Source organism: Saccostrea echinata, unplaced genomic scaffold (assembly GCF_033153115.1).
Source record: "Saccostrea echinata isolate AGI-Se365-2 ecotype Australia unplaced genomic scaffold, CSIRO_AGI_Sech_v1 ptg000002l, whole genome shotgun sequence".
NCBI lineage: Eukaryota > Metazoa > Mollusca > Bivalvia > Ostreida > Ostreidae > Saccostrea > Saccostrea echinata.
The window spans coordinates 15,157,897-15,179,139 of record NW_026889751.1 but is presented as its reverse complement, the minus strand read 5'-3'; the positions used below and the strand labels follow the sequence as shown (position 1 = coordinate 15,179,139).

At 32.4% G+C, this 21,243-nt stretch overlaps 1 protein-coding gene across 2 annotated transcripts in view; it reads left to right on the top strand.

Moving 5' to 3' along the window:
- LOC133173245 (uncharacterized) overlaps nucleotides 1-15,829 on the top strand; it is a 32,327-nt gene extending 16,498 nt beyond the window's left edge. The window contains exons 2-8 of one of the 2 annotated variants that reach the window (XM_061308230.1): nucleotides 107-369; nucleotides 590-1,159; nucleotides 1,823-2,087; nucleotides 2,892-3,065; nucleotides 13,962-14,222; nucleotides 14,432-14,694; nucleotides 15,035-15,829. In XM_061308230.1, the coding sequence (XP_061164214.1) occupies nucleotides 107-369; nucleotides 590-1,159; nucleotides 1,823-2,087; nucleotides 2,892-3,065; nucleotides 13,962-14,222; nucleotides 14,432-14,694; nucleotides 15,035-15,627 (2,389 nt within the window). In that variant the 3' untranslated portion in view covers nucleotides 15,628-15,829. The remainder of the gene's footprint in view (nucleotides 1-106; nucleotides 370-589; nucleotides 1,160-1,822; nucleotides 2,088-2,891; nucleotides 3,066-13,961; nucleotides 14,223-14,431; nucleotides 14,695-15,034) is intronic. The other variant, XM_061308237.1, reaches the window with a different exon arrangement.
- Nucleotides 15,830-21,243: the final 5,414 nt, after the last annotated feature.

The following is a 21,243-nucleotide window of genomic DNA, read 5'->3' as shown; positions in this document are numbered from 1 at the left end:
AAAACTGAAATAGATTTAATACTATGTCTTTAGATGTTTAAATCATGAGTTCAAGGATTAAAGTATGATTTTATTTCACTTTTTCAAACTTTTAATTTACAACAAGGAAATGGACTGAGTTATGTGGTTCCGCTTGCGTAGTAGTCAATGCTAATGATATGGCACAATTCATGAAATTCCTATTAAACGATGGAGTCACCTACTCGGGTGAGAGACTCGTCGGAAAAGAAGAGATGAAAGACATGTTTCTCTCTTGGAATCTTTTGCGATCATCCAAGATTGAAGAATACTTCTCAACTATAAAAGGAGTTCCTTTCTCTAGACAATACACAGGCTACGCTCTTGGTTTAAAGACTGGAATGTATAGAAGTAAATAGTTATACAAATATATTAATTGTTTAATGTTTCAGCCATGTGGTGTTGAGAATAATAGATATCTCTTTATATTCAATATTGAATAATTAAAATTAGCCAAAATTGCAAGGATTCTAATTTCAAACTTTTGAGGGAATTCGATATTATTTTAGAAAAATTATGAAAGCGTTGTATTTTATTTTGTACCTGTAATATGCACCCTATGTGAATTCAGATCATAGAATATTAGAAGAAGTGGGAGATATTTTTGGATACAGTTCAATAATGACCCTCTTCCCAGACCAGAATTTGGGTATCTTTATCGCCATGACAGGCCAAGACAAGAATGATTTTTTCCGAATCACTGTCAGTTCTTACCTAGCTGATTTATACAACAAACAGGAACCCTGGTTAAATGTCTCGACTATATGTACCTTCCCAGAGCCTTTCATGAAGAAGCCAAATAGAGAAAGAAGTGAAAAGACTTTTAAAGAAATTCCTCTGGGTAGACCAGCAAGTGATTTCATTGGAAGATACCACCATGATATATATAGGGATATTATAGTCACGGAATACAATGGTTCACTAAAACTTCAATACGGATATGCCTCCTTTGATTTGATTCGTCGAAGTTCTAAATCTTATAAATTCAACATGATAAGTACAGGAATTGTATCCCATGCTTTCAAGAAGAGATCTGTGGAATTTAAAGCAAGTAATTCCAGTCGACCAGGCTACATAGATATTGCATATTTACGACATTTCGAGAAAAGTGATTTCATAAAACAACCACACTTGACCGTTGGTATGTAGGTTTATTTACTTACAAAAGCAAATATGATTATGCTCTTCTTAAAGTCACCTCGCAGGATTTCATCTAGTGGTTATTTTAAAATCTTGTCACGAAAAGATGTAAAATCAGTACTACAAGTTACTCCTGTAGATGCTTTTCGTGGTCTTTTTCAAGTACATTTAGGGATAATATATGTACTTGCATTTTATTTTCTCGATAGAGAAAAAGAATTTGTTTCCATAAACAATAACAGTTTATCGAATATCAAAATTTGGATTGGATGATTTAATGTTAATTCTTGCAACCTAGCTTAGCATTTGAAGTCTAACACTTGTGACAACTTTCATAGATTTTTCCAAAGATTTATCATTTTTATTCACATATTTATACCTGTGCATACAATGCATGTATTCATTTTCTGAAGAAAACCAGTAATATGCATATGTATACAGATAATTACAGATATTTTAAAGTAGTCGATGTGTAATATTGCACACATTTTCTATCCATTGCATGTAGAATAAAAGATTTGCTTCCCTCAGGAAGAAGCTTGATTAGATGATTTATTTGACGTCAATATGGATGGATGGATGGATGGAGAGAGAGGGGGAGAGAGAGATCAATAACTGTATGATGATAATTTTCGAGAATTGTTACGAAATATTCTACTTTCAGTAAAACCGGAGGAAATTGAAATGAGCAGGGAAGACATTTTAGATACTGCATTGCAGACAACATTTGAGGCTTGCCGATGGAATCAAAACCCAAGTATGGTAGTTGCAGTTGTTAAAGATGGAAAAGCCGTCTTCTCTAAGGCATATGGTTACAAGGACTTGGAATCTAGGCAATCTGTGACGACTAAAACGATGTTTGGCATTGGTTCTTTGACAAAAATATTTGCCAATCTTCTTATACAAAAGTATATGAATAATGATACAAGGTACTAAGTATGTTCTATATCCAGAAATATCAGTTTGTCGATTATGGAGTAGAATCCCCTGATAGTCAGCCTAATATTGTGCTCTAGAGTAGGATTTCCTCCCCCTCCCCCGATATGAAATCTAACGCTAGAGCCAAATTTTTCCATGCATTTTTTTTTCTCAGAGTAGGTTTTCCTCTTTCTTATCAAAATATAAAATTATATATATCGTCTTTTCTTATTTTGTCAAAAAGGTAGCATACCCCCCCCCCCCAAAATGAATACATGTATGTCAGGCCTGTAGCAACGTTTTTGAAAATTGGGGGACCTCTCAAAAATTTGACAAGCAAAAAAACCCAAATTCGAAAATGATATTTTGTTGAACGGGGGAGGGGGAGGGGAGGTGAATTTCCCCTAATTTTTTGATACATAGTTTCAAATGTTTGAATTTGCCTTACAGCAACGAAAGTAAGGAACCAACCAGCATCTGAATGAAAATTTACATCTAAAATTATAGCAAAAATCTATACTCAGAAAAAGTGAGGCCAGCCCCCCCCCCCCCCCCCCGCGTCCTATGGGCCTGTATGTTGTATGATGTCTGTGGGGGGAAAGCCTACTCTAGTGACATATATGCGTAGGGTAGATCCTACTCTAGAGTCTTTCGGGGGGAGGGGGGCGGGCAGTTCTAGAGAGTTTTTCGGGGGAAAAGATTATTTTATTATACTTTAGATTTAAAAACATTTCAAGACTTGTTATTTGCATGAGGTATTTCTTTGACTTAAAAAGTAATAGCAAATTTTAATTTTTTTCGTTTTTAATTTTCAGATATGACTTGAACACTACTCTTCGGCATCTTTTTGGTAACAAAGAACTATTCAATCAATCTTTTCTGCTCTCTCAGTTTGTTAATACTTTGGATGTGATGACCCACAGAACGGGTCTCCGACCGTATAACTACCTCCGATTGGATAACAGTCTCAAACGGGAAAACGTAATGGAGTAAGTTCATCATACTATGCTGATCTATTTCAGTTCGGTGCTTTCGTACGTACTTAACAACTCATCATAGAACAATGAGATTTTGAATAATATTTGCTTTACATTTGTACAAGGATACCACAAAATAATGCTATGTCTAAAGCAGTCTAAAAATCTTGTTTGTCTCAAGAAAATGCTTTGTTTGCTTCCTTCCCTCCTCCCACTCCCCCAATGACTTGCAATTGCCTCCTTTGAATGCAGAAATTAGACTTTTTCATGTATATCAGAGATCAAACTATACCTCCCATATGCTTGAATTATGAAGTTCATTATTTGCATTCATTAAATAGAGGACTTACTGAAATATGTACAGTGCTATTTTCCAACTGCACTGAAAGAGTCGATGAAAATCCGAATCTTAATACCCTTTGATGGTTCACCGTTGTATATGGCACGCCGATTGCATCCAAGGATTTTTCTGCTTTTCTGCACGTCCTTAAACAAGAAGTACACATAGGCAAAGTGAGGGAAATACACTCAAACCTATTGAAATTTACACAAACTTTAAGAAAAACTGCACAATCAATAAAATATTTAAAGGGGGAGGAAATAAGCACCTCCTTCAAATTTACCTGGTCTGTGAACCCCTGTCAATCATCTGAAATTAAGCCTGGGATTGGATACTTGGATTTGATTGACATTTAGTTTTCTGCCATTGTGTATATCTTGTGTACCTTGTCTGGGGATCATACCGACCATCGAATTTACATTCAGGCTTTTGATGCTTACCGCAAATGAAAACGTGATAAAGAAGCAATGAAAACATTTTTTTATTTAATTCATAAGAATATACCATAAATGTAATAATTCTGTTAAATAATTAAAAAAAATGACAAGAAAAAATATGCTTATATATTAAAATTTATAAAGGGGGGATTTCATTTCACGATTACAATCGATAACTATAATTTGTCAAAACATAGTTTAACTGACGTACATTTATTCTACCTTAACAACATATACCGACCCGCGTTTGAAGTATCATGGAAGTAAATAAAATTATTTCTTTTAAAACAAGTATGAAAACATTGCAATATTGCTCAAGCAAAATTTTATATAAGACAATTGTGCTAGTAGACGTGTCGCTTTTCTTCGAGACAAGGTGACGAAGTTACGGTATAATAATCAGTTTTAGAAGAGAAATTATTCGGATTATAACGTCTTGCTTTGCATATAATATTTGAAATCATGAATCCCGAAGGGAAAAAAAAGTGTATGAAGCAGGTGATTCCATTCCCGTTTCACCGGGTAATAGCTAGTCGTCGGTAAACCACCCCTAGTCCGAAGCCCTGGCCATTTTATACAGATCATGCGTCCTGGAAAAATCACGTAGGAATTATCTTCAAAAATATTTATTTAGTTTATTATATTTTTACAAAATGTAGCCTCCAAACAGCGTTTCTAAGTTTTATTTTTACTGAGAGACTTATTTATGACCCACTTTCTGTTTTCGTTTTGCATGCACGACATGCAATTTGAATTACTTCCCTTTGTGTCGCCAGCTTACAACGACAGATTTGGCCCTATATTCGTTATAACATTTAATATTAATTAACAAACACACAGTATAATGAAAATCGTCAAATTATTTTTAAAAAAATTTAATTTCAAAAGAAAGAATTTAAGTAAGATTCTGTTCGCAACTAAAATATTTTGCATGCCTTATTTAGAAAATTTGACGGTCAACATTTCAATTGACCCACACAACAAAAAACAATAACATTGTTTTACCATGTCGTAGAAAAACATATACAGGTAATACAGGTAACATCCTGTGTATATAGGTAGGTATACACAAGCCAGCGTCGTTCCCTCAGGGCTTCTCACCCGCTTCGATTAAGCTCCACCCCACACCAAACTTACCTGAGGAAAACCGACCGGTTGAAAACCTCGGCTTTTAAACGATATGGTGAGAAAATTACATAAATCGATGATCTGACACATCAAAAATAAGATTAAACATTTTTTGACTGGATTCGAGGGGAACATGCGTTTTGTCGGACCCAAGAATCAAACTGTTTGCCTGAGGCCGGTGTCGCATAATTTACGTTCCGGATACTTCGCGTTCCGGCCGGAACCTTAGAATCATAATATTGGTTCCGGATGTTACTGTAAGTTTGGTTCCGGCCATGGCTGCAATCTTCGAATCGCGTTATCTCTCAATTATTATCTGCCAGTTTTCATTCTACACTGAACCATAGAAGTACTTTTTTCCTTGAGGATTAAGCATGGCGCAGCGGCATGCCATTTTCATTTGGCGCAATGTTCTTTTTTTAAGGCGTCATGCCCTCTTTGTACAGCCATTTTTAAAAATAAATGAATAAATAGCCCAAGTAAAGATCGTGAAATACGCTTTCTGATACATATACATCGAATAAAATGTGGTCGCATGAAAGGCTGTTTATCTAATGCATACAAATTAAGTCCCTTTGTTTATTTAGTGCATGTCAGGTGTGAATTTCTCGCTTGAATGCCCACAGACCCGGTATTTACAGGGTAAAGAGGATAAGAAGATAAACTAGACTGAAATTACAAAAGCCTAGAAAGAAGCACAATCACTTATGTCAAAGACAAATTTGATCAGTAAATTTTAATTTTATAATCTGATAAAGTATAAGAATTAAATACAAAATGGTATATGTATTTACAGAGAGGCATTCTCTGTTTAAATGATATTACAAGTGTTGCAAATTCCACAATGTCGAACCTCGAATACATGGCTTCCATTCCTCATAGATATTATCACTTGGCATGAAAATATGATTTATATTCCATTAGAAATAAACAAACATAAAAAATATAATTCACTGATGAAGATAGTTATATAGTTTTTGTGATAAATTAACAATGGATATTTCATGAATATGTGGTTTATTCTGCAATGAAACAAACATGAAAACATAACGATATGGTTTATTCCCTTTGAATAAACAAACACAAGTAATTAATGAAAATTATGTTGTTGTTGTTTTTCAAAGACCGTAGGAAGAAAAAAAAAACAAGGTTGAAATATGAAAAGTAAAGACCAGCAATGTTGATTGTGAAAATAGCAGTGAGGTGAACTGAATTTGATAAAATATTTTAGTAAAATCAAGGTTTTAGCAAATTTTAAATGATTTTTTTTTAATGTTTTAAAGGCCTTGAAATGCACTTTTCTGTAACTTCGATGTATGTCCTACCCACACACCCCTTAAGATATTTAGGAAATAACTTTTATTCCTTGGTGTTTTTTATACATAAAACACAATAAGAAAATGACAATTTTTATGACACTTTAAAACTTTATCGTTTTATACATACCATTATGTTTAATGAATATCAAAATTTGTGGAGAAAAAATTCGAATATATACATGTAGGCAGAAGGCAAGCTGCAGTAATGTAACACCCCTCCATTTTTTTTTAAATCTCAGCCCCCTCCCCCAAATTTAAAAAAAGGAGGAGGTTATAACAGCTCCAAAAAAAAGTGTTAGTTAATTATCTGAGCCCCCCCCCCCCAAAAAAAAAATGGAGAAGTTTAAATTATAGCATCTGCAAAAATGTAAAATTGTTAATTCATTTTTTTTATCATTTGCAAATTAAAAATAATTATTATTCCAGGTTACAATTTCTGATAGTAATATCAAACATTTTCGTTTCCTGTTCATTGTATTCCACCTTATAAAAAGATAATAATAAAGCATTTTCAAACATTTTTGTAACTAAGTTGTTTCTGTTCCACTTTATAACGAAGATAAAGTAGCCCGGAACCATAATTATTGTCATAATTAACGTTGCGGGTTACAATTGCTGAGAGTATTTTCAAATATTAGTATTTTCAAATATTTTTGTCACTAGGTTGTTTCTTTTCCACTTTATTACAAAGATAAAGTAGCCCGGAACTAAAATTATGGTCATAATCAACGTTCAGGGTTACAATTGCTGAGAGTATTTTCAAACATTTTTGTCACTAGGTTGTTTCTTTTCCACTTGATTACAAAGATAAAGTAGCCCGGAACTAAAATTATGTTTATAATTAACGTTCCGGGTTACAATTGCTGTGTATTTTCAAACATCTTTTGTTACTAGGCTCTTTTTTTCCCACTTTATTACGAAGATAAAGTAGCCCGGAACCAAAATTATGGTCATAATTAACGTTCAGGGTTACAATTGCTGAGAGTATTTTCAAATATTTTTCTTACTAGGTTGTTTCTTTTCCCGTTTATGACAAAGATAAAGTAGCCCGGAACTAAAATTATGGTCATAATCAACGTTCCGGGTTACAATTGCTGAGATTATTTTCAAATATTTTTGTCACTAGGTTGTTTCTTTTCCACTTGATTACAAAGATAAAGTAAATCGGAACTAAAATTATGTTTATAATTAACGTTCCGGGTTACAATTGCTGTGTATTTTCAAACATCTTTTGTTACTAGGCTGGTTTTTTTCCCACTTTATTACGAAGATAAAATAGCCCGGAACCAAAATTATGGTCATAATTAACGTTCCGGGTTACAATTGCTGAGAGTATTTTCAAATATTTTTGTCACTAGGTTGTTTCTTTTCCACTTCATTACGAAGATAAAGTAGCCCGGAACCAAAATTATGGTCATAATTAACGTTCCGGGTTACAATTGCTGAATGTATTTTCAAATATTTTTCTTACTAGGTTGTTTCTTTTCCCCTTTATGACAAAGATAAAGTAGCCCGGAACTAAAATTATGGTCATAATTAACGTTCCGGGTTACAATTGTTGAAAGTATTTTCAAATATTAGTATTTTCAAATATTTTTATCACTAGGTTGTTTCTTTTTCACTTTATTACAAAGATAAAGTAGCCCGGAACTAAAATTATGGTCATAATCAACGTTCCGGGTTACAATTGCTGAGAGTATTTTCAAATATTTTTGTCACTAGGTTGTTTCTTTTCCACTTGATTACAAAGATAAAGTAACTCGGAACTAAAATTATGTTTATAATTAACGTTCCGGGTTACAATTGCTGTGTATTTTCAAACATCTTTTGTTACTAGGCTCTTTTTTTTCACTTTATAACGAAGATAAAGTAGCCCGGAACCAAAATTATGGTCATAATTAACGTTCCGGGTTACAATTGTTGAGAGTATTTTCAAATATTTTTGTCACTAGGTTGTTTCTTTTCCACTTGATTACAAAGATAAAGTAGCCCAATGGCATTGTATGGTAGTTTTTATAGATTACACAATCGTCATATATAATGATTTCATGGAGAATTACCATATCATATAAGAGAAAACTTTCTCTCAACTTAAAAGCATAATTAATGGATATATGTCCCAAAGTTACAGAGATCATGGACGTTGTGAGCACTTAATAATTGTACAAAGGATGACTGCACTTAAGGACATGCAAAATTTGCGACAAAATAAACTTTCAAAACAAGCATTTTTCTTTTCATTGCAAGAATGGTCAACATCCAGTCTACAACTTTATGTAATTACGTCTAATAAAAGCGTGTATTTACGAAGTTCGAATCTGTTTTCAAAGGCAGGGGTCATCACAATTTCTTGAATCTCCGTACGATAATAAGGACGCCCACTTTTTTACTGACTTTATAATAGACAGCGCATGTTTGTCTATTGTTCTCCGTTTCACAGTAGTTGTATATTTGCATAAATAATAATGTGTCAAAAGGACATGCGCTTATGATTAAAAAGAGAAATAACTGCTTCTTCTTACATTCGCTCTCTGTGTTGTAACCAAGGATTGTGACATGTTGAATATTATAATTCACCACGTGATGTCCTACCTCGGGTAACTTTGTGAATACTAAATTCCGTCACGTGACTTGTAAGGTAGCATGTTTTGTGCTAACTAGTACATTGTGTTCGAACACGTTAAGTCATCTGGCATTGATATACAATCTGCTTTAATTACATTGACGTGCTCATATTGTTAGTTTCGTTTTGAAACTTTTGTCAGAAGTGTATTTGTGCCATACAGAATGGAGAGGGAGATTGGAAGAGTGATCACGTTCTTTTTTTCAAACATGTCATTGTTACCGGTATTTATCAAGTCTAATTTAAGACCCATATTTACAATGTTAGCTCCACCTCTCATGCATATCTAATGTTCAATCAAGGGCAGGTGAGTGTAAATTCACTATATTTGGAAAGCACTAAGGATAAAAAAAACATTGAATCATTTTATTGTATCACAGTCTAAAATCATTTTAAGATTTAAATTTGGTTCCAAATTGACAGGATTCTTTCATAAACAAACAAAAGTGAAATAAGGTTTAGATATAAAAGCAACAGTAGCAACCGAAAAAGACCCAAAAACAGGCGTTAAATGCAGTCATCCTATGTATGAAAAAAACCCCAAAAAACACCACCACTCCTGTCAGTAATACTTCTTGACATATTTTTAAAGAAGCTTTTCAAAATACAGGTCGTCAACCCCCCCCCCCCTTTCCCCCCTTTGAAATATTTCTAGATCCACGCATGTTCACTTTAACACATTCTACACATTCCACTCTCCCTAAGTATCATATTATGTCGTCCTGTCTCATAATCAAGATTATAAGATGAAAGCCTAATTCGACTAACTTGAAATGGAGCTGTGCAGTTTTAAACTTACGAAAACTACACGCCGCATTTTCGTTTCACGGGGGGAGGGTGATATTTTTTATTTTCCACTGCATTCTATAGCGGAAAACATGTTTTAACAGAATTACAGAGTATTCTCTTCTTCTTTCCAAATAATTATTGTTTTGAATTTTCTTCTATTTATATATATCATTCAGATATGCCTTTTGAAAATTGAGGTAGGTGACAAAACAGTTCTGAATACATGGTATATAAATCTCGGCGTTCGACATTTTAGCGGGGGAAAATGGACGTTTTATAGCGAAAAATGTGACATTGAAGCGGAAATTAAAATACATAGGGACATTCAACAAATTGTTAAGTAAAATATAATTATATCTATGCCCCTTCCGTTAGCCATTCGGGCTAAGTTTTCTGCCCCCTGCGGGGGTAGGGGGTAGGATTTTGCGCAGACTTAACAATACTATTCATTTCTCAGGATTGTAAAATACAAATCTGTATCTGTATTACATTTCCTCTTCAGAGTTATTATTACAAATGCTGATACCTGCACTCACCTGTATAAATAAAAATGAGTTGAGTTTTATTCAATAGTTTTTAGCTGTGCCGTCGAAACCTTTGCTAGAGTCAGGAACTTAGAAATTTTAAAGTTCGTCATATTTTGCTGGCATTACATTGATTGTTTAAAAAATAAATTTTATCCGAGAAAAAAAATCCACAAAATTTTTTATTGAATTATTACAGGAAAATTGTTTTTCTTCATATTAAATGCTTTATAATTTTTCCGCTGAAATTAATGTCTATTCTCATCTTTGCAGGTCCTTCGCCCACACATCTCCTATTATGTTCATTCATGTATTGTGATTTAATTATATACTTGGCTTTACAAAAACGCAATGGGTATTTGAAAAAATATATATAAAGATATTAAAATATTATCCAATATTTTTTTTAATCGTAAATATAATTCATCTATTAGCATTACCAGCTGATCAAGGTGCCCTTTGCCTAGAACTCATTTAAAATTGCGGAAATGACACAGCGATTCGCATGACTACATATTGTATCGATAGAAGGGAGTCATAAAACAACATGATGGGTATATCAATGTAAACAAGTTTCACACCTTTGCGTTCTTTTGTTTACAAAGAAACAACATAATTACGTATAATTCCATGGATTATAGTATTGGTACATGTACATGTATTAAGACCGTATATTGGAACTTCTTCTAAATCGATATAAGTTTAAATCCTGCTGCATCGTATAACCTGTTAAGAGAAAGAAAAAAAATCCAAATTATTTGTAAATATTAATTATAAATAGTTTTTAAAAGGGTGCTTGGATGCCCGGAACGTTTATTATGGCCGGAACCAAACTTACGCGGGCCGGAACGTTTATTATAGCCCGGAACCAATATTATAATATTTAGCGTTTCGGTCGGAACGCTAAGTTACCCGGAACGTAAATTATGCGACACCGGACAGACGGACAGACAGACTCAGAGGAAACCTATAGTCGCCTCCGGACTTGCCGGTAGGGGACTAGTATTGCTAATGCAATACTCTCAGAATGCTTGTTTTATTTGTTTCTTGTTTGCTACACTTAGTAATGAACTTAAACATTGTTTTCAGAACTATTTTAATAAAATTCAGCTATTGGGCTTATATAAAACTACTATAAATAGAACGCGTATCACATCCGTGTACATTATGTCCAATGAACCCTAACTCCGTCACCTTGGCCGTCTACAATATGTCAAAGTTTTTCCAGTTTAGTTTTTTTTCCTTCATCTTAAACCTGTAAACATAAAAAAATAGTTTTGAAGATTTAAAATAGTATTAAATTATATGTAAGGAAAAGTAACAACAGAAAAAATAACGTTAATATAACATATTTGATATGTAATAACGTCACGCTACATCATTTCCAACGTGTGGCGCATTAGGGCAAATTGAGACAAAAAATAAAATATTTTTAGCTGTATTCAATATGGTATGTCATATTAATACTTTGGCAAACACCTTCATAATTATGACTGACACGTAAAAATTAGCATATTGACGGAAAAAGTACTTACTGATTCCACATAAAATATGATAGATACAATAGATCACGTGTAATTGTTATCGGCCGCAGCAGCGGCCGATCTATATGCTGTTGTGTTAGAATGCGCACGTGGGGAAATGAGACGTTATTTTTTGCATTGCTTTGTTGAAATAATTCCTTATCAATACCTTACATAAAAGTTATAAATAAAAGTTTTAAAAATACTTAGTCTAAATGATTATTATTACGTTTCAATTTGTTTTTCATTTCTTATCATATATTTATTAATTTATGATTTTATAAAAAGTTGCTACATGAACTCCTCCCCAACATGGGCGTGTGTAAGATATAAAAAGAAACGTATTGAGTTTCCGGATATGAATTACATTGCCAAAAATAATTCAGAAATTGTAAAAAGTTTAAGAAGAGTTTTGTTTTGAATATACTGCATATGCAAATGACACAATGAAATTTTTTCTGCACTTCACATTTATTATGATACATATCTATCACAACACTGATCTGCATTATCACGTGACAAAGATCAAGGGTATATCAGCACGTGAAGTTTCTACGTCCTCTTTGTCAGCATTTAGATATTTGCATTTGTCTTTGAATCAAATAATTTTACGTTTACATTCCGATCCTTTATCATGTTTTTATCTCAATCCGCTTTTCATATCCATGAATTTATTTATTTTGATCACTGAATATTAAAGTTCGTTTTGTTTTTGAATCATTTATCCTTCTAGTTCATTAACAATGTGTTCAATATGAAAAGTAATAAAGTTAGAATAAACATTTTATTTAAAATATATATATATATATATATATATATATATATATATATATATATATATATATATATATATATATATATATATATATATATATATATATATATATACTCACAGCCTCATAAAATATAATACCGCGTCTATGATTTTTTTTTTTTTAGCTCTACTGGTCAGAGACCAGAAGAGCTTATGCGATAGTAAGGTGTCCGTCCGTCTGTCTAGCTGTCTGTCTGTCTGTCCGTCTGTCTGTAAACAATTTTTCAAAATGCTACTCCTACTACAGTTTTGGTCTGATTTCAATATAACTTGGCTCACAAGTAGACTACACTAAGATACACAATTTAGTGCATAGGTTTTTGATTTCGATGAACGTTGTTGCCATGGTTACTAAAAATAGAAATTTCTGTGAATTTTTTTTAAAACGCTACTCCTCCTATAGTTTTGGTCTGATTTCAGTATAACTTGGCACACAAGTAGACTGTACAATGATACATAATTTAGTGCATCGGTTTTTGATTTCGATGAACATTGTTGCCATGGTGACTTAAAAAAGATATTTCTGTGAAATTCTTTTAAAATTCTACTCCTCCTACAGTTTTGGTCTGATTTCAATATAACTTGGCACACACGTTGACTGCAATATCATACATAATTTAGTTCACCGTTTTTTGATTTCGATGTACGGTATTGCCATGGTTACTAAAAATAGAAATTTCTGTGAAATTCCTTAAAAACACTACTCCTCCTACAGTTTTGGTCTGATTTTAATATAACTTGGCATACAAGTAGACTACAATAAGATACATAATTTAGTGCATCGGTTTCTGATTTTAATGAACGGTGTTGCCATACTTTCAACGCTACTCCTGCTACAGTTTAAGTCTGCATGTAATATAATTTGGCATACAAGAAGACTATACTATGATACATAATTGAATGCATCGGTTTTTGATTTTTTTGATTTCGATGAACAATGTTGCAATGGTTACTAAAAATAGAAATTTCTGTGAAATTTCTTTAAAACGTTACTTCTCCTACAGTTTTGGTATGATTTCAATCTACATAATTCTATTTATTGTTGCATGTTGCGAAGTTTCAAATCCAAGTGCTACTATTCCTTTGTTATACGTAGAGACCAGTAGAGCTACAGTCTCATCAGAGACTTCTGGTTTTCTATAAAATGTGTTTTCTACCTTATGGGCATTAGCACAGGTCCGTAGGAAACAATTTCAGTTTTGTTTGTTTGTCTATTTTGGGGGGGGGGGGGGCGGATTGTTCGTTTTGCATTAATGTCTTTTCTACCCTTTCCAATCCGACAGAACATCTGAAGTGATGTTAACTTAATTCTGTACAATAAACTTTTTAATACAATGTACTGTATATTCTTTTTTATGTAGTTAAATTTAAAGAATAGTGTAGATCAATCAAAAATTCCATTTCATTTTAGACGGGTTCGGCTTTTAAAAACAGAGGGTGGATTCCGTGATCATTTTAGAACAAACAATCTTATGTATGGAGTTTTAACGTACATGAGTGAAAAAATGGGAGGAAGTTCATGGGAAAATCTTGTAAATAAGGATATTTTTGATCCACTGGAAATGAAAAATTCTTCTTTTTTTACTGAACTGGATCCTGATATGATTGATGTAGCGAGAGGATATGTCTTAGACGAAGGAATTCTGCATCCCGTGTCTTTCGAATTTTTGCGGTACGTTGAGAAATTCGCATTATATAAAAATGAAAGTAATAAAACAAATGAATTGATGTTTTTCTTTGGGTATAATATCAACGTCGAATGCACAAAAAACTGGCATAAATAGCTTAACAGTTTAAGGTTTAAATTTGAAGAAATGACTATTAAATTCTAGAGTGCTAAACTTACAGGCAACTTTGACCTCCTGTTTTTGCTTCTATCAGACAATGGACAGAACTGTGTGGTGCAGCTTGCATATTGACAAGTGCGGATGATATGGCGAAATTCATGAACTTCCTTTTAAATGATGGAAAGACGGACTCCGGCATCAGTTTGATTGACCAAAAGAGCATAGAAGACTTCTTTCTGACATGGCAACAACTGCCATCCTCACCTATAGAGGACTATTTCGCCAAGTCCAAAGGGGTTCCGTATTCTAGGACATACTCAGGATACAGCTTGGGGTTCAATGTTGGAACATATAGAGGTGAATTTTTTAATCGAAAAATGCCTTTCGGAATGTTTAATATAATTAATCATATATACCATCATAAATATCAATTTTCACCTCTAGCTGTAACCAAATCCAAAAATGAAATTCTGTTTTTGGAATCAAGATTTTTTTCAAAAATAAAATTCCTCTGCCCATTAAAATGGGTTTTTTAATAATGAAAATTCTCTTAAAGAAAATTGGATTCAAACTGAAATGAAGAGTAAAGAGATAAATTATCGTTCAACATTTCAAAAAAGAAACATAGTGATTTAACAATTAGAGTTATTTCTGTACATACGACTGATTAGATTCATTGGGCCTTTATGTACTGTAGGTCACAGAATACTGGAGGAAGCGGGAAACCTCTTCGGTTACCGGTCATTGATAACGCTTTTCCCAGACAAACACTTAGGTATTTTTATCTCAACGACAGGTGAAGACAACGATGAACTGTTTCGGATTTCTGTTAGTTCCTACATAAGTGACCTTTACAATGAAGAAAAACCTTGGCTTAACTCTATTGTGCTTTGTAGCTTTCCACGACCTTTCATGCCCCACCCTGTCAAGAGACGCTCCCGTTATATCCCTAAGGACATTCCGCTAAGACGCCCGGTTAGGGACTACACGGGAACATATTTCAATGAAGTGTTTCGTGACCTGTTGATAACGTCAGAGAACAACAGATTAAAACTTACGTATGGGTATGTCACATTTGATCTTCGGAAGAAAACGGAAAATTCTGAAAAATTTTACATGATCGCTGAGGGGTCTGCGCAACATATTCTTGGGACAAAAACTGTTGAGTTCCGAGAAAGTAAGGCAAATAGTACAGGCACTATAAATGTAGTGCATCTGAACAGCTTCGAAAATAGTGACTTTGTTAAATTGCCGGCAGTTGATACGTCTTCTATCTTTGACATTCTCTGACCATTTCTAGCGATTCATACAAAGAAACTATTTTTAATTTCTTCTTAGACAGAAATATCTTTCATAACAAGAAATTAAACAGGTGCCGTGTTTGTGCAATTTTTATTGCGATCCAAAACCCCCGGAGAGAGTACAAAACTGTAATCAATACATTAAAACAGATTTTACAAGAAAGTCTTACTGATGTACATGTCACAATTGAATTAAGATGAATAACATTCGAATATTCATTCGATGAGTTGATATTCGAATATGAATTTAAGATTCGAATATTCGGTATTTTTTTCAGATTTCATAAAAAGAAGTACTGTGTTTAATAAATTTTGATTAGAACAGTGCTGGAATTATCCCTGTTTAATTTACTAGCGATCAATTTTGATCGCCTGATTTCTTTCACTACTTTCTTATCGTATATATATCTACTAAATTATTTTGTTTTTAATAAGGTATTAAAGAATTATACAACAATGCGTTATGTATAATACAAAACGTATTTTCCTAGTTTTTATTAAATAAATACGATCGGATCTAGAATCGAGGACAACAAAATGAAAACCTTCTTAGAATGTCTAAAAGACCTGAAGAGTAAACTTATCAATTGTAGAGGGCTCAATTTCAGAATAAATGGGTAAATTACTTAATTATCTCGGGTTATACATAATCTTGAATTTTATATTCATTATCGGGATATTAGTTAATTACCTAGGAAAATTGTCTATGGTAATATTTGTTTATATTTTAAAAACATTGTATCAAAGATTATAATCATATCTCTTATTAGGTTGATAATGTGTATTTGTCCTTGGTAAGGACATGGTTCCTCGGAGCTACTATAAAATAAAATACACATGTATCATTTGTTAAAATTATCCTTTTCTACATTTAAATCAATTATTTATGTCAAACATTGACAAATATCAAATGGAATTCCTTATTGTATATATACAAAAGTCTTCATACAATTTTACTTCAGTATAAGAATAACGCTAAACCTTTCATGAGAGTAGGATGATGCACACCAGTATTTAAAATAAACCAGATTTTATTTATTTTATCGAATATTCGAATATATTCGAATACTTTCATTGAATATTCAAATATTAATTATTGACAAAATTGACATCCCTAATAAAATGTCAAATAAATGCTACTATAAAGAATACAACTATAATACTTTAAGCGAAACAAGACCTAATGCAATGAGTAATTTTTCAGGTTTGTTTACATTATGCTCGTATAATCAAATCTCCGATAAAAAGTTTTTCAAACAATGAAATTATACAGATTTCATAATAACATTTATAATCATATAAATTGTTGATAAAACACACTATTTTCAAGTTCAAGTTCAAGTTCAATTTATTCACCCAAACCAAAATATTGGTACATGGGGTTCATTAACAACATATATACATTATATACAATCTGGTCAGAGGTACATATACAAAACAAAAAACATGACATATGATTGAAAAAGAAAATAAATAAATAAGAGAGGGGAAAATATATATCAAGGAGGACAGACAGCATCATAAATTTTTAAAATAAACATACATAATTTTTTCAGCATTTTTTCATTTTTGGTTGACATTAATTCCATAAATTTAATAACATTAGGTCTGTGGGAAAAATAATTGCCCAGGTAATTTTTTCTTACATTAGCTAAAGTTTTACATTCTAAGATATAATGAAATTCATCAGCAGTTTGATTATTATTACAAAGTGTACAGATTCTATCACACAGTGGTATACCATACTATGTGCAGGGCCAAACACCTAATTTTTGCATAAAATAATAGCATTCAACAGCATGCTTGATCTGTATTTATAAACGTTTCCGTTTCATGTATGATCTAACTTGTCAAGCAGATACTTTTTTGCTATAATGGCATTAGGACTGGAATATTTTTACCAGCCTTTATTAAATGTACTATAGGAAAGAGTACTTTTAAGAAACAAGTTAAGAGTTTTATCTTACAAAATGTCATTTTAGAATATGAAAGTGATATGTTTCAATATTAATTTTATAAAACATATTTTATTATTATATTGATACTATCAATGCTGTCATACTTAAATTCAATTAGCCAGTTATCCTGGTATCAACTAGTCACAGTGGAATTATATTTCTAAAAATATGGTTTCCTGAATATTTATTTATAAATCTATTTAAAATTTATGGATTCCTAAATGTTGTCTTTCAAGTGATTATGTATAGTCATTGCAGCCCGGAGGACCGGGCTGCTCTATACATATAAGTTTAAGTGTTGGTATATGGGGATTGAGGTGGGAGAAGTTATTCAGAATTAAAGGTTTTCTAAACATTAAAAAGATTGTTAATCAGAATGTTCTTTCCCTTTATAAATTACGAGATACACAATATATTTACTTCCATAAAGTGAATCTGTAAAAATATATATGTTTTTCATATTTAATATATAAAGTAGCTTATCATTTACTATCGAAAAAACGACAGGTCCCTTTTTTTAGAACATCGAATTTTACTTATCGCATAAAAACGTAAAAATGTACTTTACACAGTTCGTGTTTTATATTCTTAAAGTGAAAGATATTTTTGAAAATAGGTGATGCATGTGTCTGGTTTCAAATTATATTTTATGCAGCCAACATTTACTTGAGGAATTGATAAAGTTTAAAAGGGTATCGTTTTTGTTCGATTTTCATCCGACTATTAGTTTTCAAAATATTCTCGACTATCGTCTCCATCATTTAGACGCATGCCTTTTTCACACATATCGAAGCGGTTTGATGATCAAGACTCATTCCCATTGTTTACTTTATTTATTTCCCGGGCGACAATTGATGGTTACATCAATGTTTTCTTGTGTGTATTTGTTTTATGTATGATGACATGATACCAAATAAATGATGATGATGATAACTTCCTGTTATTTCAAAATAAAATATACAAAGGCGGAGTGTCAAATTCCGGATTAAGCGTCACCACATTGTTAATGTAAGAAAAACACTTGCAAAATAAAATTACTTGCTTTTAAGAGCTATTCTCTGTAACCGTTTAAACTTCTTTGCCACGCATGTTCACCAATTTTGATGAAACTCTGCCCATTATTACCACTTGACACCAGAAACATATATTAAATAAAATTTAGTTGCTATGTGTCTTGGATGCCATGGTAATAACCGGAAAAGTTTGAAAAATTCACATTTTTAGCTACTTTGAATCTTTGTTGAGCCTTAATAAAGACTGAGAAAAACAAACGAAGTTTAACCATTCTGACAAAAAACGTGACACCTTGTTGCCACTTATGCTATATAGTAACTATTAAGAGTATTTGTCTAAGTAGGTGGTTACCATGGGTACATTTGGAATACATTTTAAATGCTGAAAAATGCTCAATATTCACTATTCATAGGAGTAATATGATCAAACTCCATAAACAACTCAAGAAAAACAATAAAAATATTTTACCTTAAGCAATTAGGTATTGGCAATATTTTTCTCAAAATAACTTTCATGGTTGTCATGGTAACACAGTGTATCCATAAAAAATTTGTTGATTATGCTACTAACCTAAGGAAAAACATGGAAATTAAAAACAGGCAAATGTACTAGTACATTATTAGAGCCTTGTAACACAATAGCATTAGAAAGACTGGAATTTGTTGCTACTTTGCAGTGTAACCACTGAAGCAACGTACCTTTGGTTTAAAGTGATATTTTTTGTTGCTTTAGGAATTCAGTTTCCTTTCAATCAAGAAACATATTATTTGAATCACCTTGAATAGTTCAATTATCTGATAGAAATAAAGTTGAATATCGTATATTGGTAAAGTTTGAAATAACATTGTTACTATAGTTACAAAGAAGGGAAAATGTTCGCTTTGTTCCCTTTATAACAATATTAAACTCCATATATGGTAGCTACTTGCATCTAGTTGTTCATTAATATCGATCATAAAATATTTGGGAATCTATATACAAGGCTACTATTCAAGGAAAAAAAATATTTTTCAGCATTTTTACATATTTTTTCTGCTTATTTCCATAGCAATGCTATATTTAGAGAATTTAATCTAATATTTTTTGAAATGTGAAAATTGGGACAACACCAGTGCCTTTAAAAGCTGATCACCCGATATATACGTAGAAATGAGCTTTTTAAAAAGATAGGATCAGATTAAAACATACAAAGAGTTAATTTTAAATCCTTTAGCGGTACTAAACCATAGCAACCCTTGCCAATAAATAAGAAATATCACATTTCGTCCTTGGTATGTATTACAAGGATATTTATATGTGTATCTTTAATTGGTTGCATTTCAACCTCTAATTGCTTTTATTTTTGAGTGTATGACTATAAAAATGAATGAATAAAATTACAGTATTACTTTTGAATACTTTGTTTCCATTTATAGTAACATATCTAATAGCTGATTTCCCAAACATGTTTATCAGGCATTTAAAACATAAGGTCTTCAACTTTTGGAAACAGTCATTGCAACTTGTTTGTACTACTGCAAACGTTTACTATGGGGCTTTGAACATTTAGAAAAATGCCATTTTTCAAACTCCATGATATTTTGCTATGGTAACCATAGCACTAGCAACCAAATTTTTCCTGATTTTTAGATTACGATATCAAAGACTTACTTCATAGAGAGTTTGGAGAAATTCTGAGCCTATGCGTGCCACAGCTCCAATATAGAATTTCAAGTCATTACAGAGAATGGCTCTTAATTTCTTTTTCTGAAATACATTTAAAAAGTCCTGGGTGCGTTCAAGGTGGTAGCATATACTTAGCTCCTACACAGAGCTGCAATTTCGAACAATTGCTTTCATCCTTACTTAACGCTTTGCATAACACGAGAAACTTACAAAAAGTGCAGTTATTTTCTCAATCTTGGCGAATGAAATGTAAGTTTAGATACATTTTTTTACTTGATTTCACCTCACTTTATTCCATGAATATTAGTTTTTACTGTGATATCTATATCCAAAGTTTAGCGGCTAGGCGAGATGTCCGATTAGAAAAGCTAAATATCTACCACCTTGCTGGGTAGCTGCAGCCATTTTAAATGCAGTCCTGATCAACGGTTGCAAAATCATGTCCTTGCTATCTGATGTATTATAGTCGTACGATACGATATCGATTGATTGTATGTTGTTTTAACTCCCATTCTCGAGTTTTTCACTCATATGGAGACGTCACCATATACTGGTGATCCGAAAGGCTTCAAATTTAAACTTACGGCCATTGAGCAGTGAAGGATCTTTATCATGCCAACGCCCCGCAACTTTCATTTTAAAGTGCCGAGCACTTGCCGAAGGAACAGTTGCTACGTATTTAAAGGGCAGTGAGGTTTAATGCACTTCTCTTGGTGTGAAAGAAATCCTTTAACATTAAAAAGAAAAAAAACTTAAATACATGTATTTACAATAAGTCTAAAAATTCCATGTTGACTTTAATGCAAAAATATTTTATCGAAAAACAGCAATACTCTTAAATTTAAAAAAATGTAGCCAGATACAGACATCATATCTGAAATCTGACTTGAAGATCTGGTTCATTTGAGCTAGCACAAATAAACAAACACCCCCACCCCTACCCCAAAAAGACAAAACAAATGGCAACA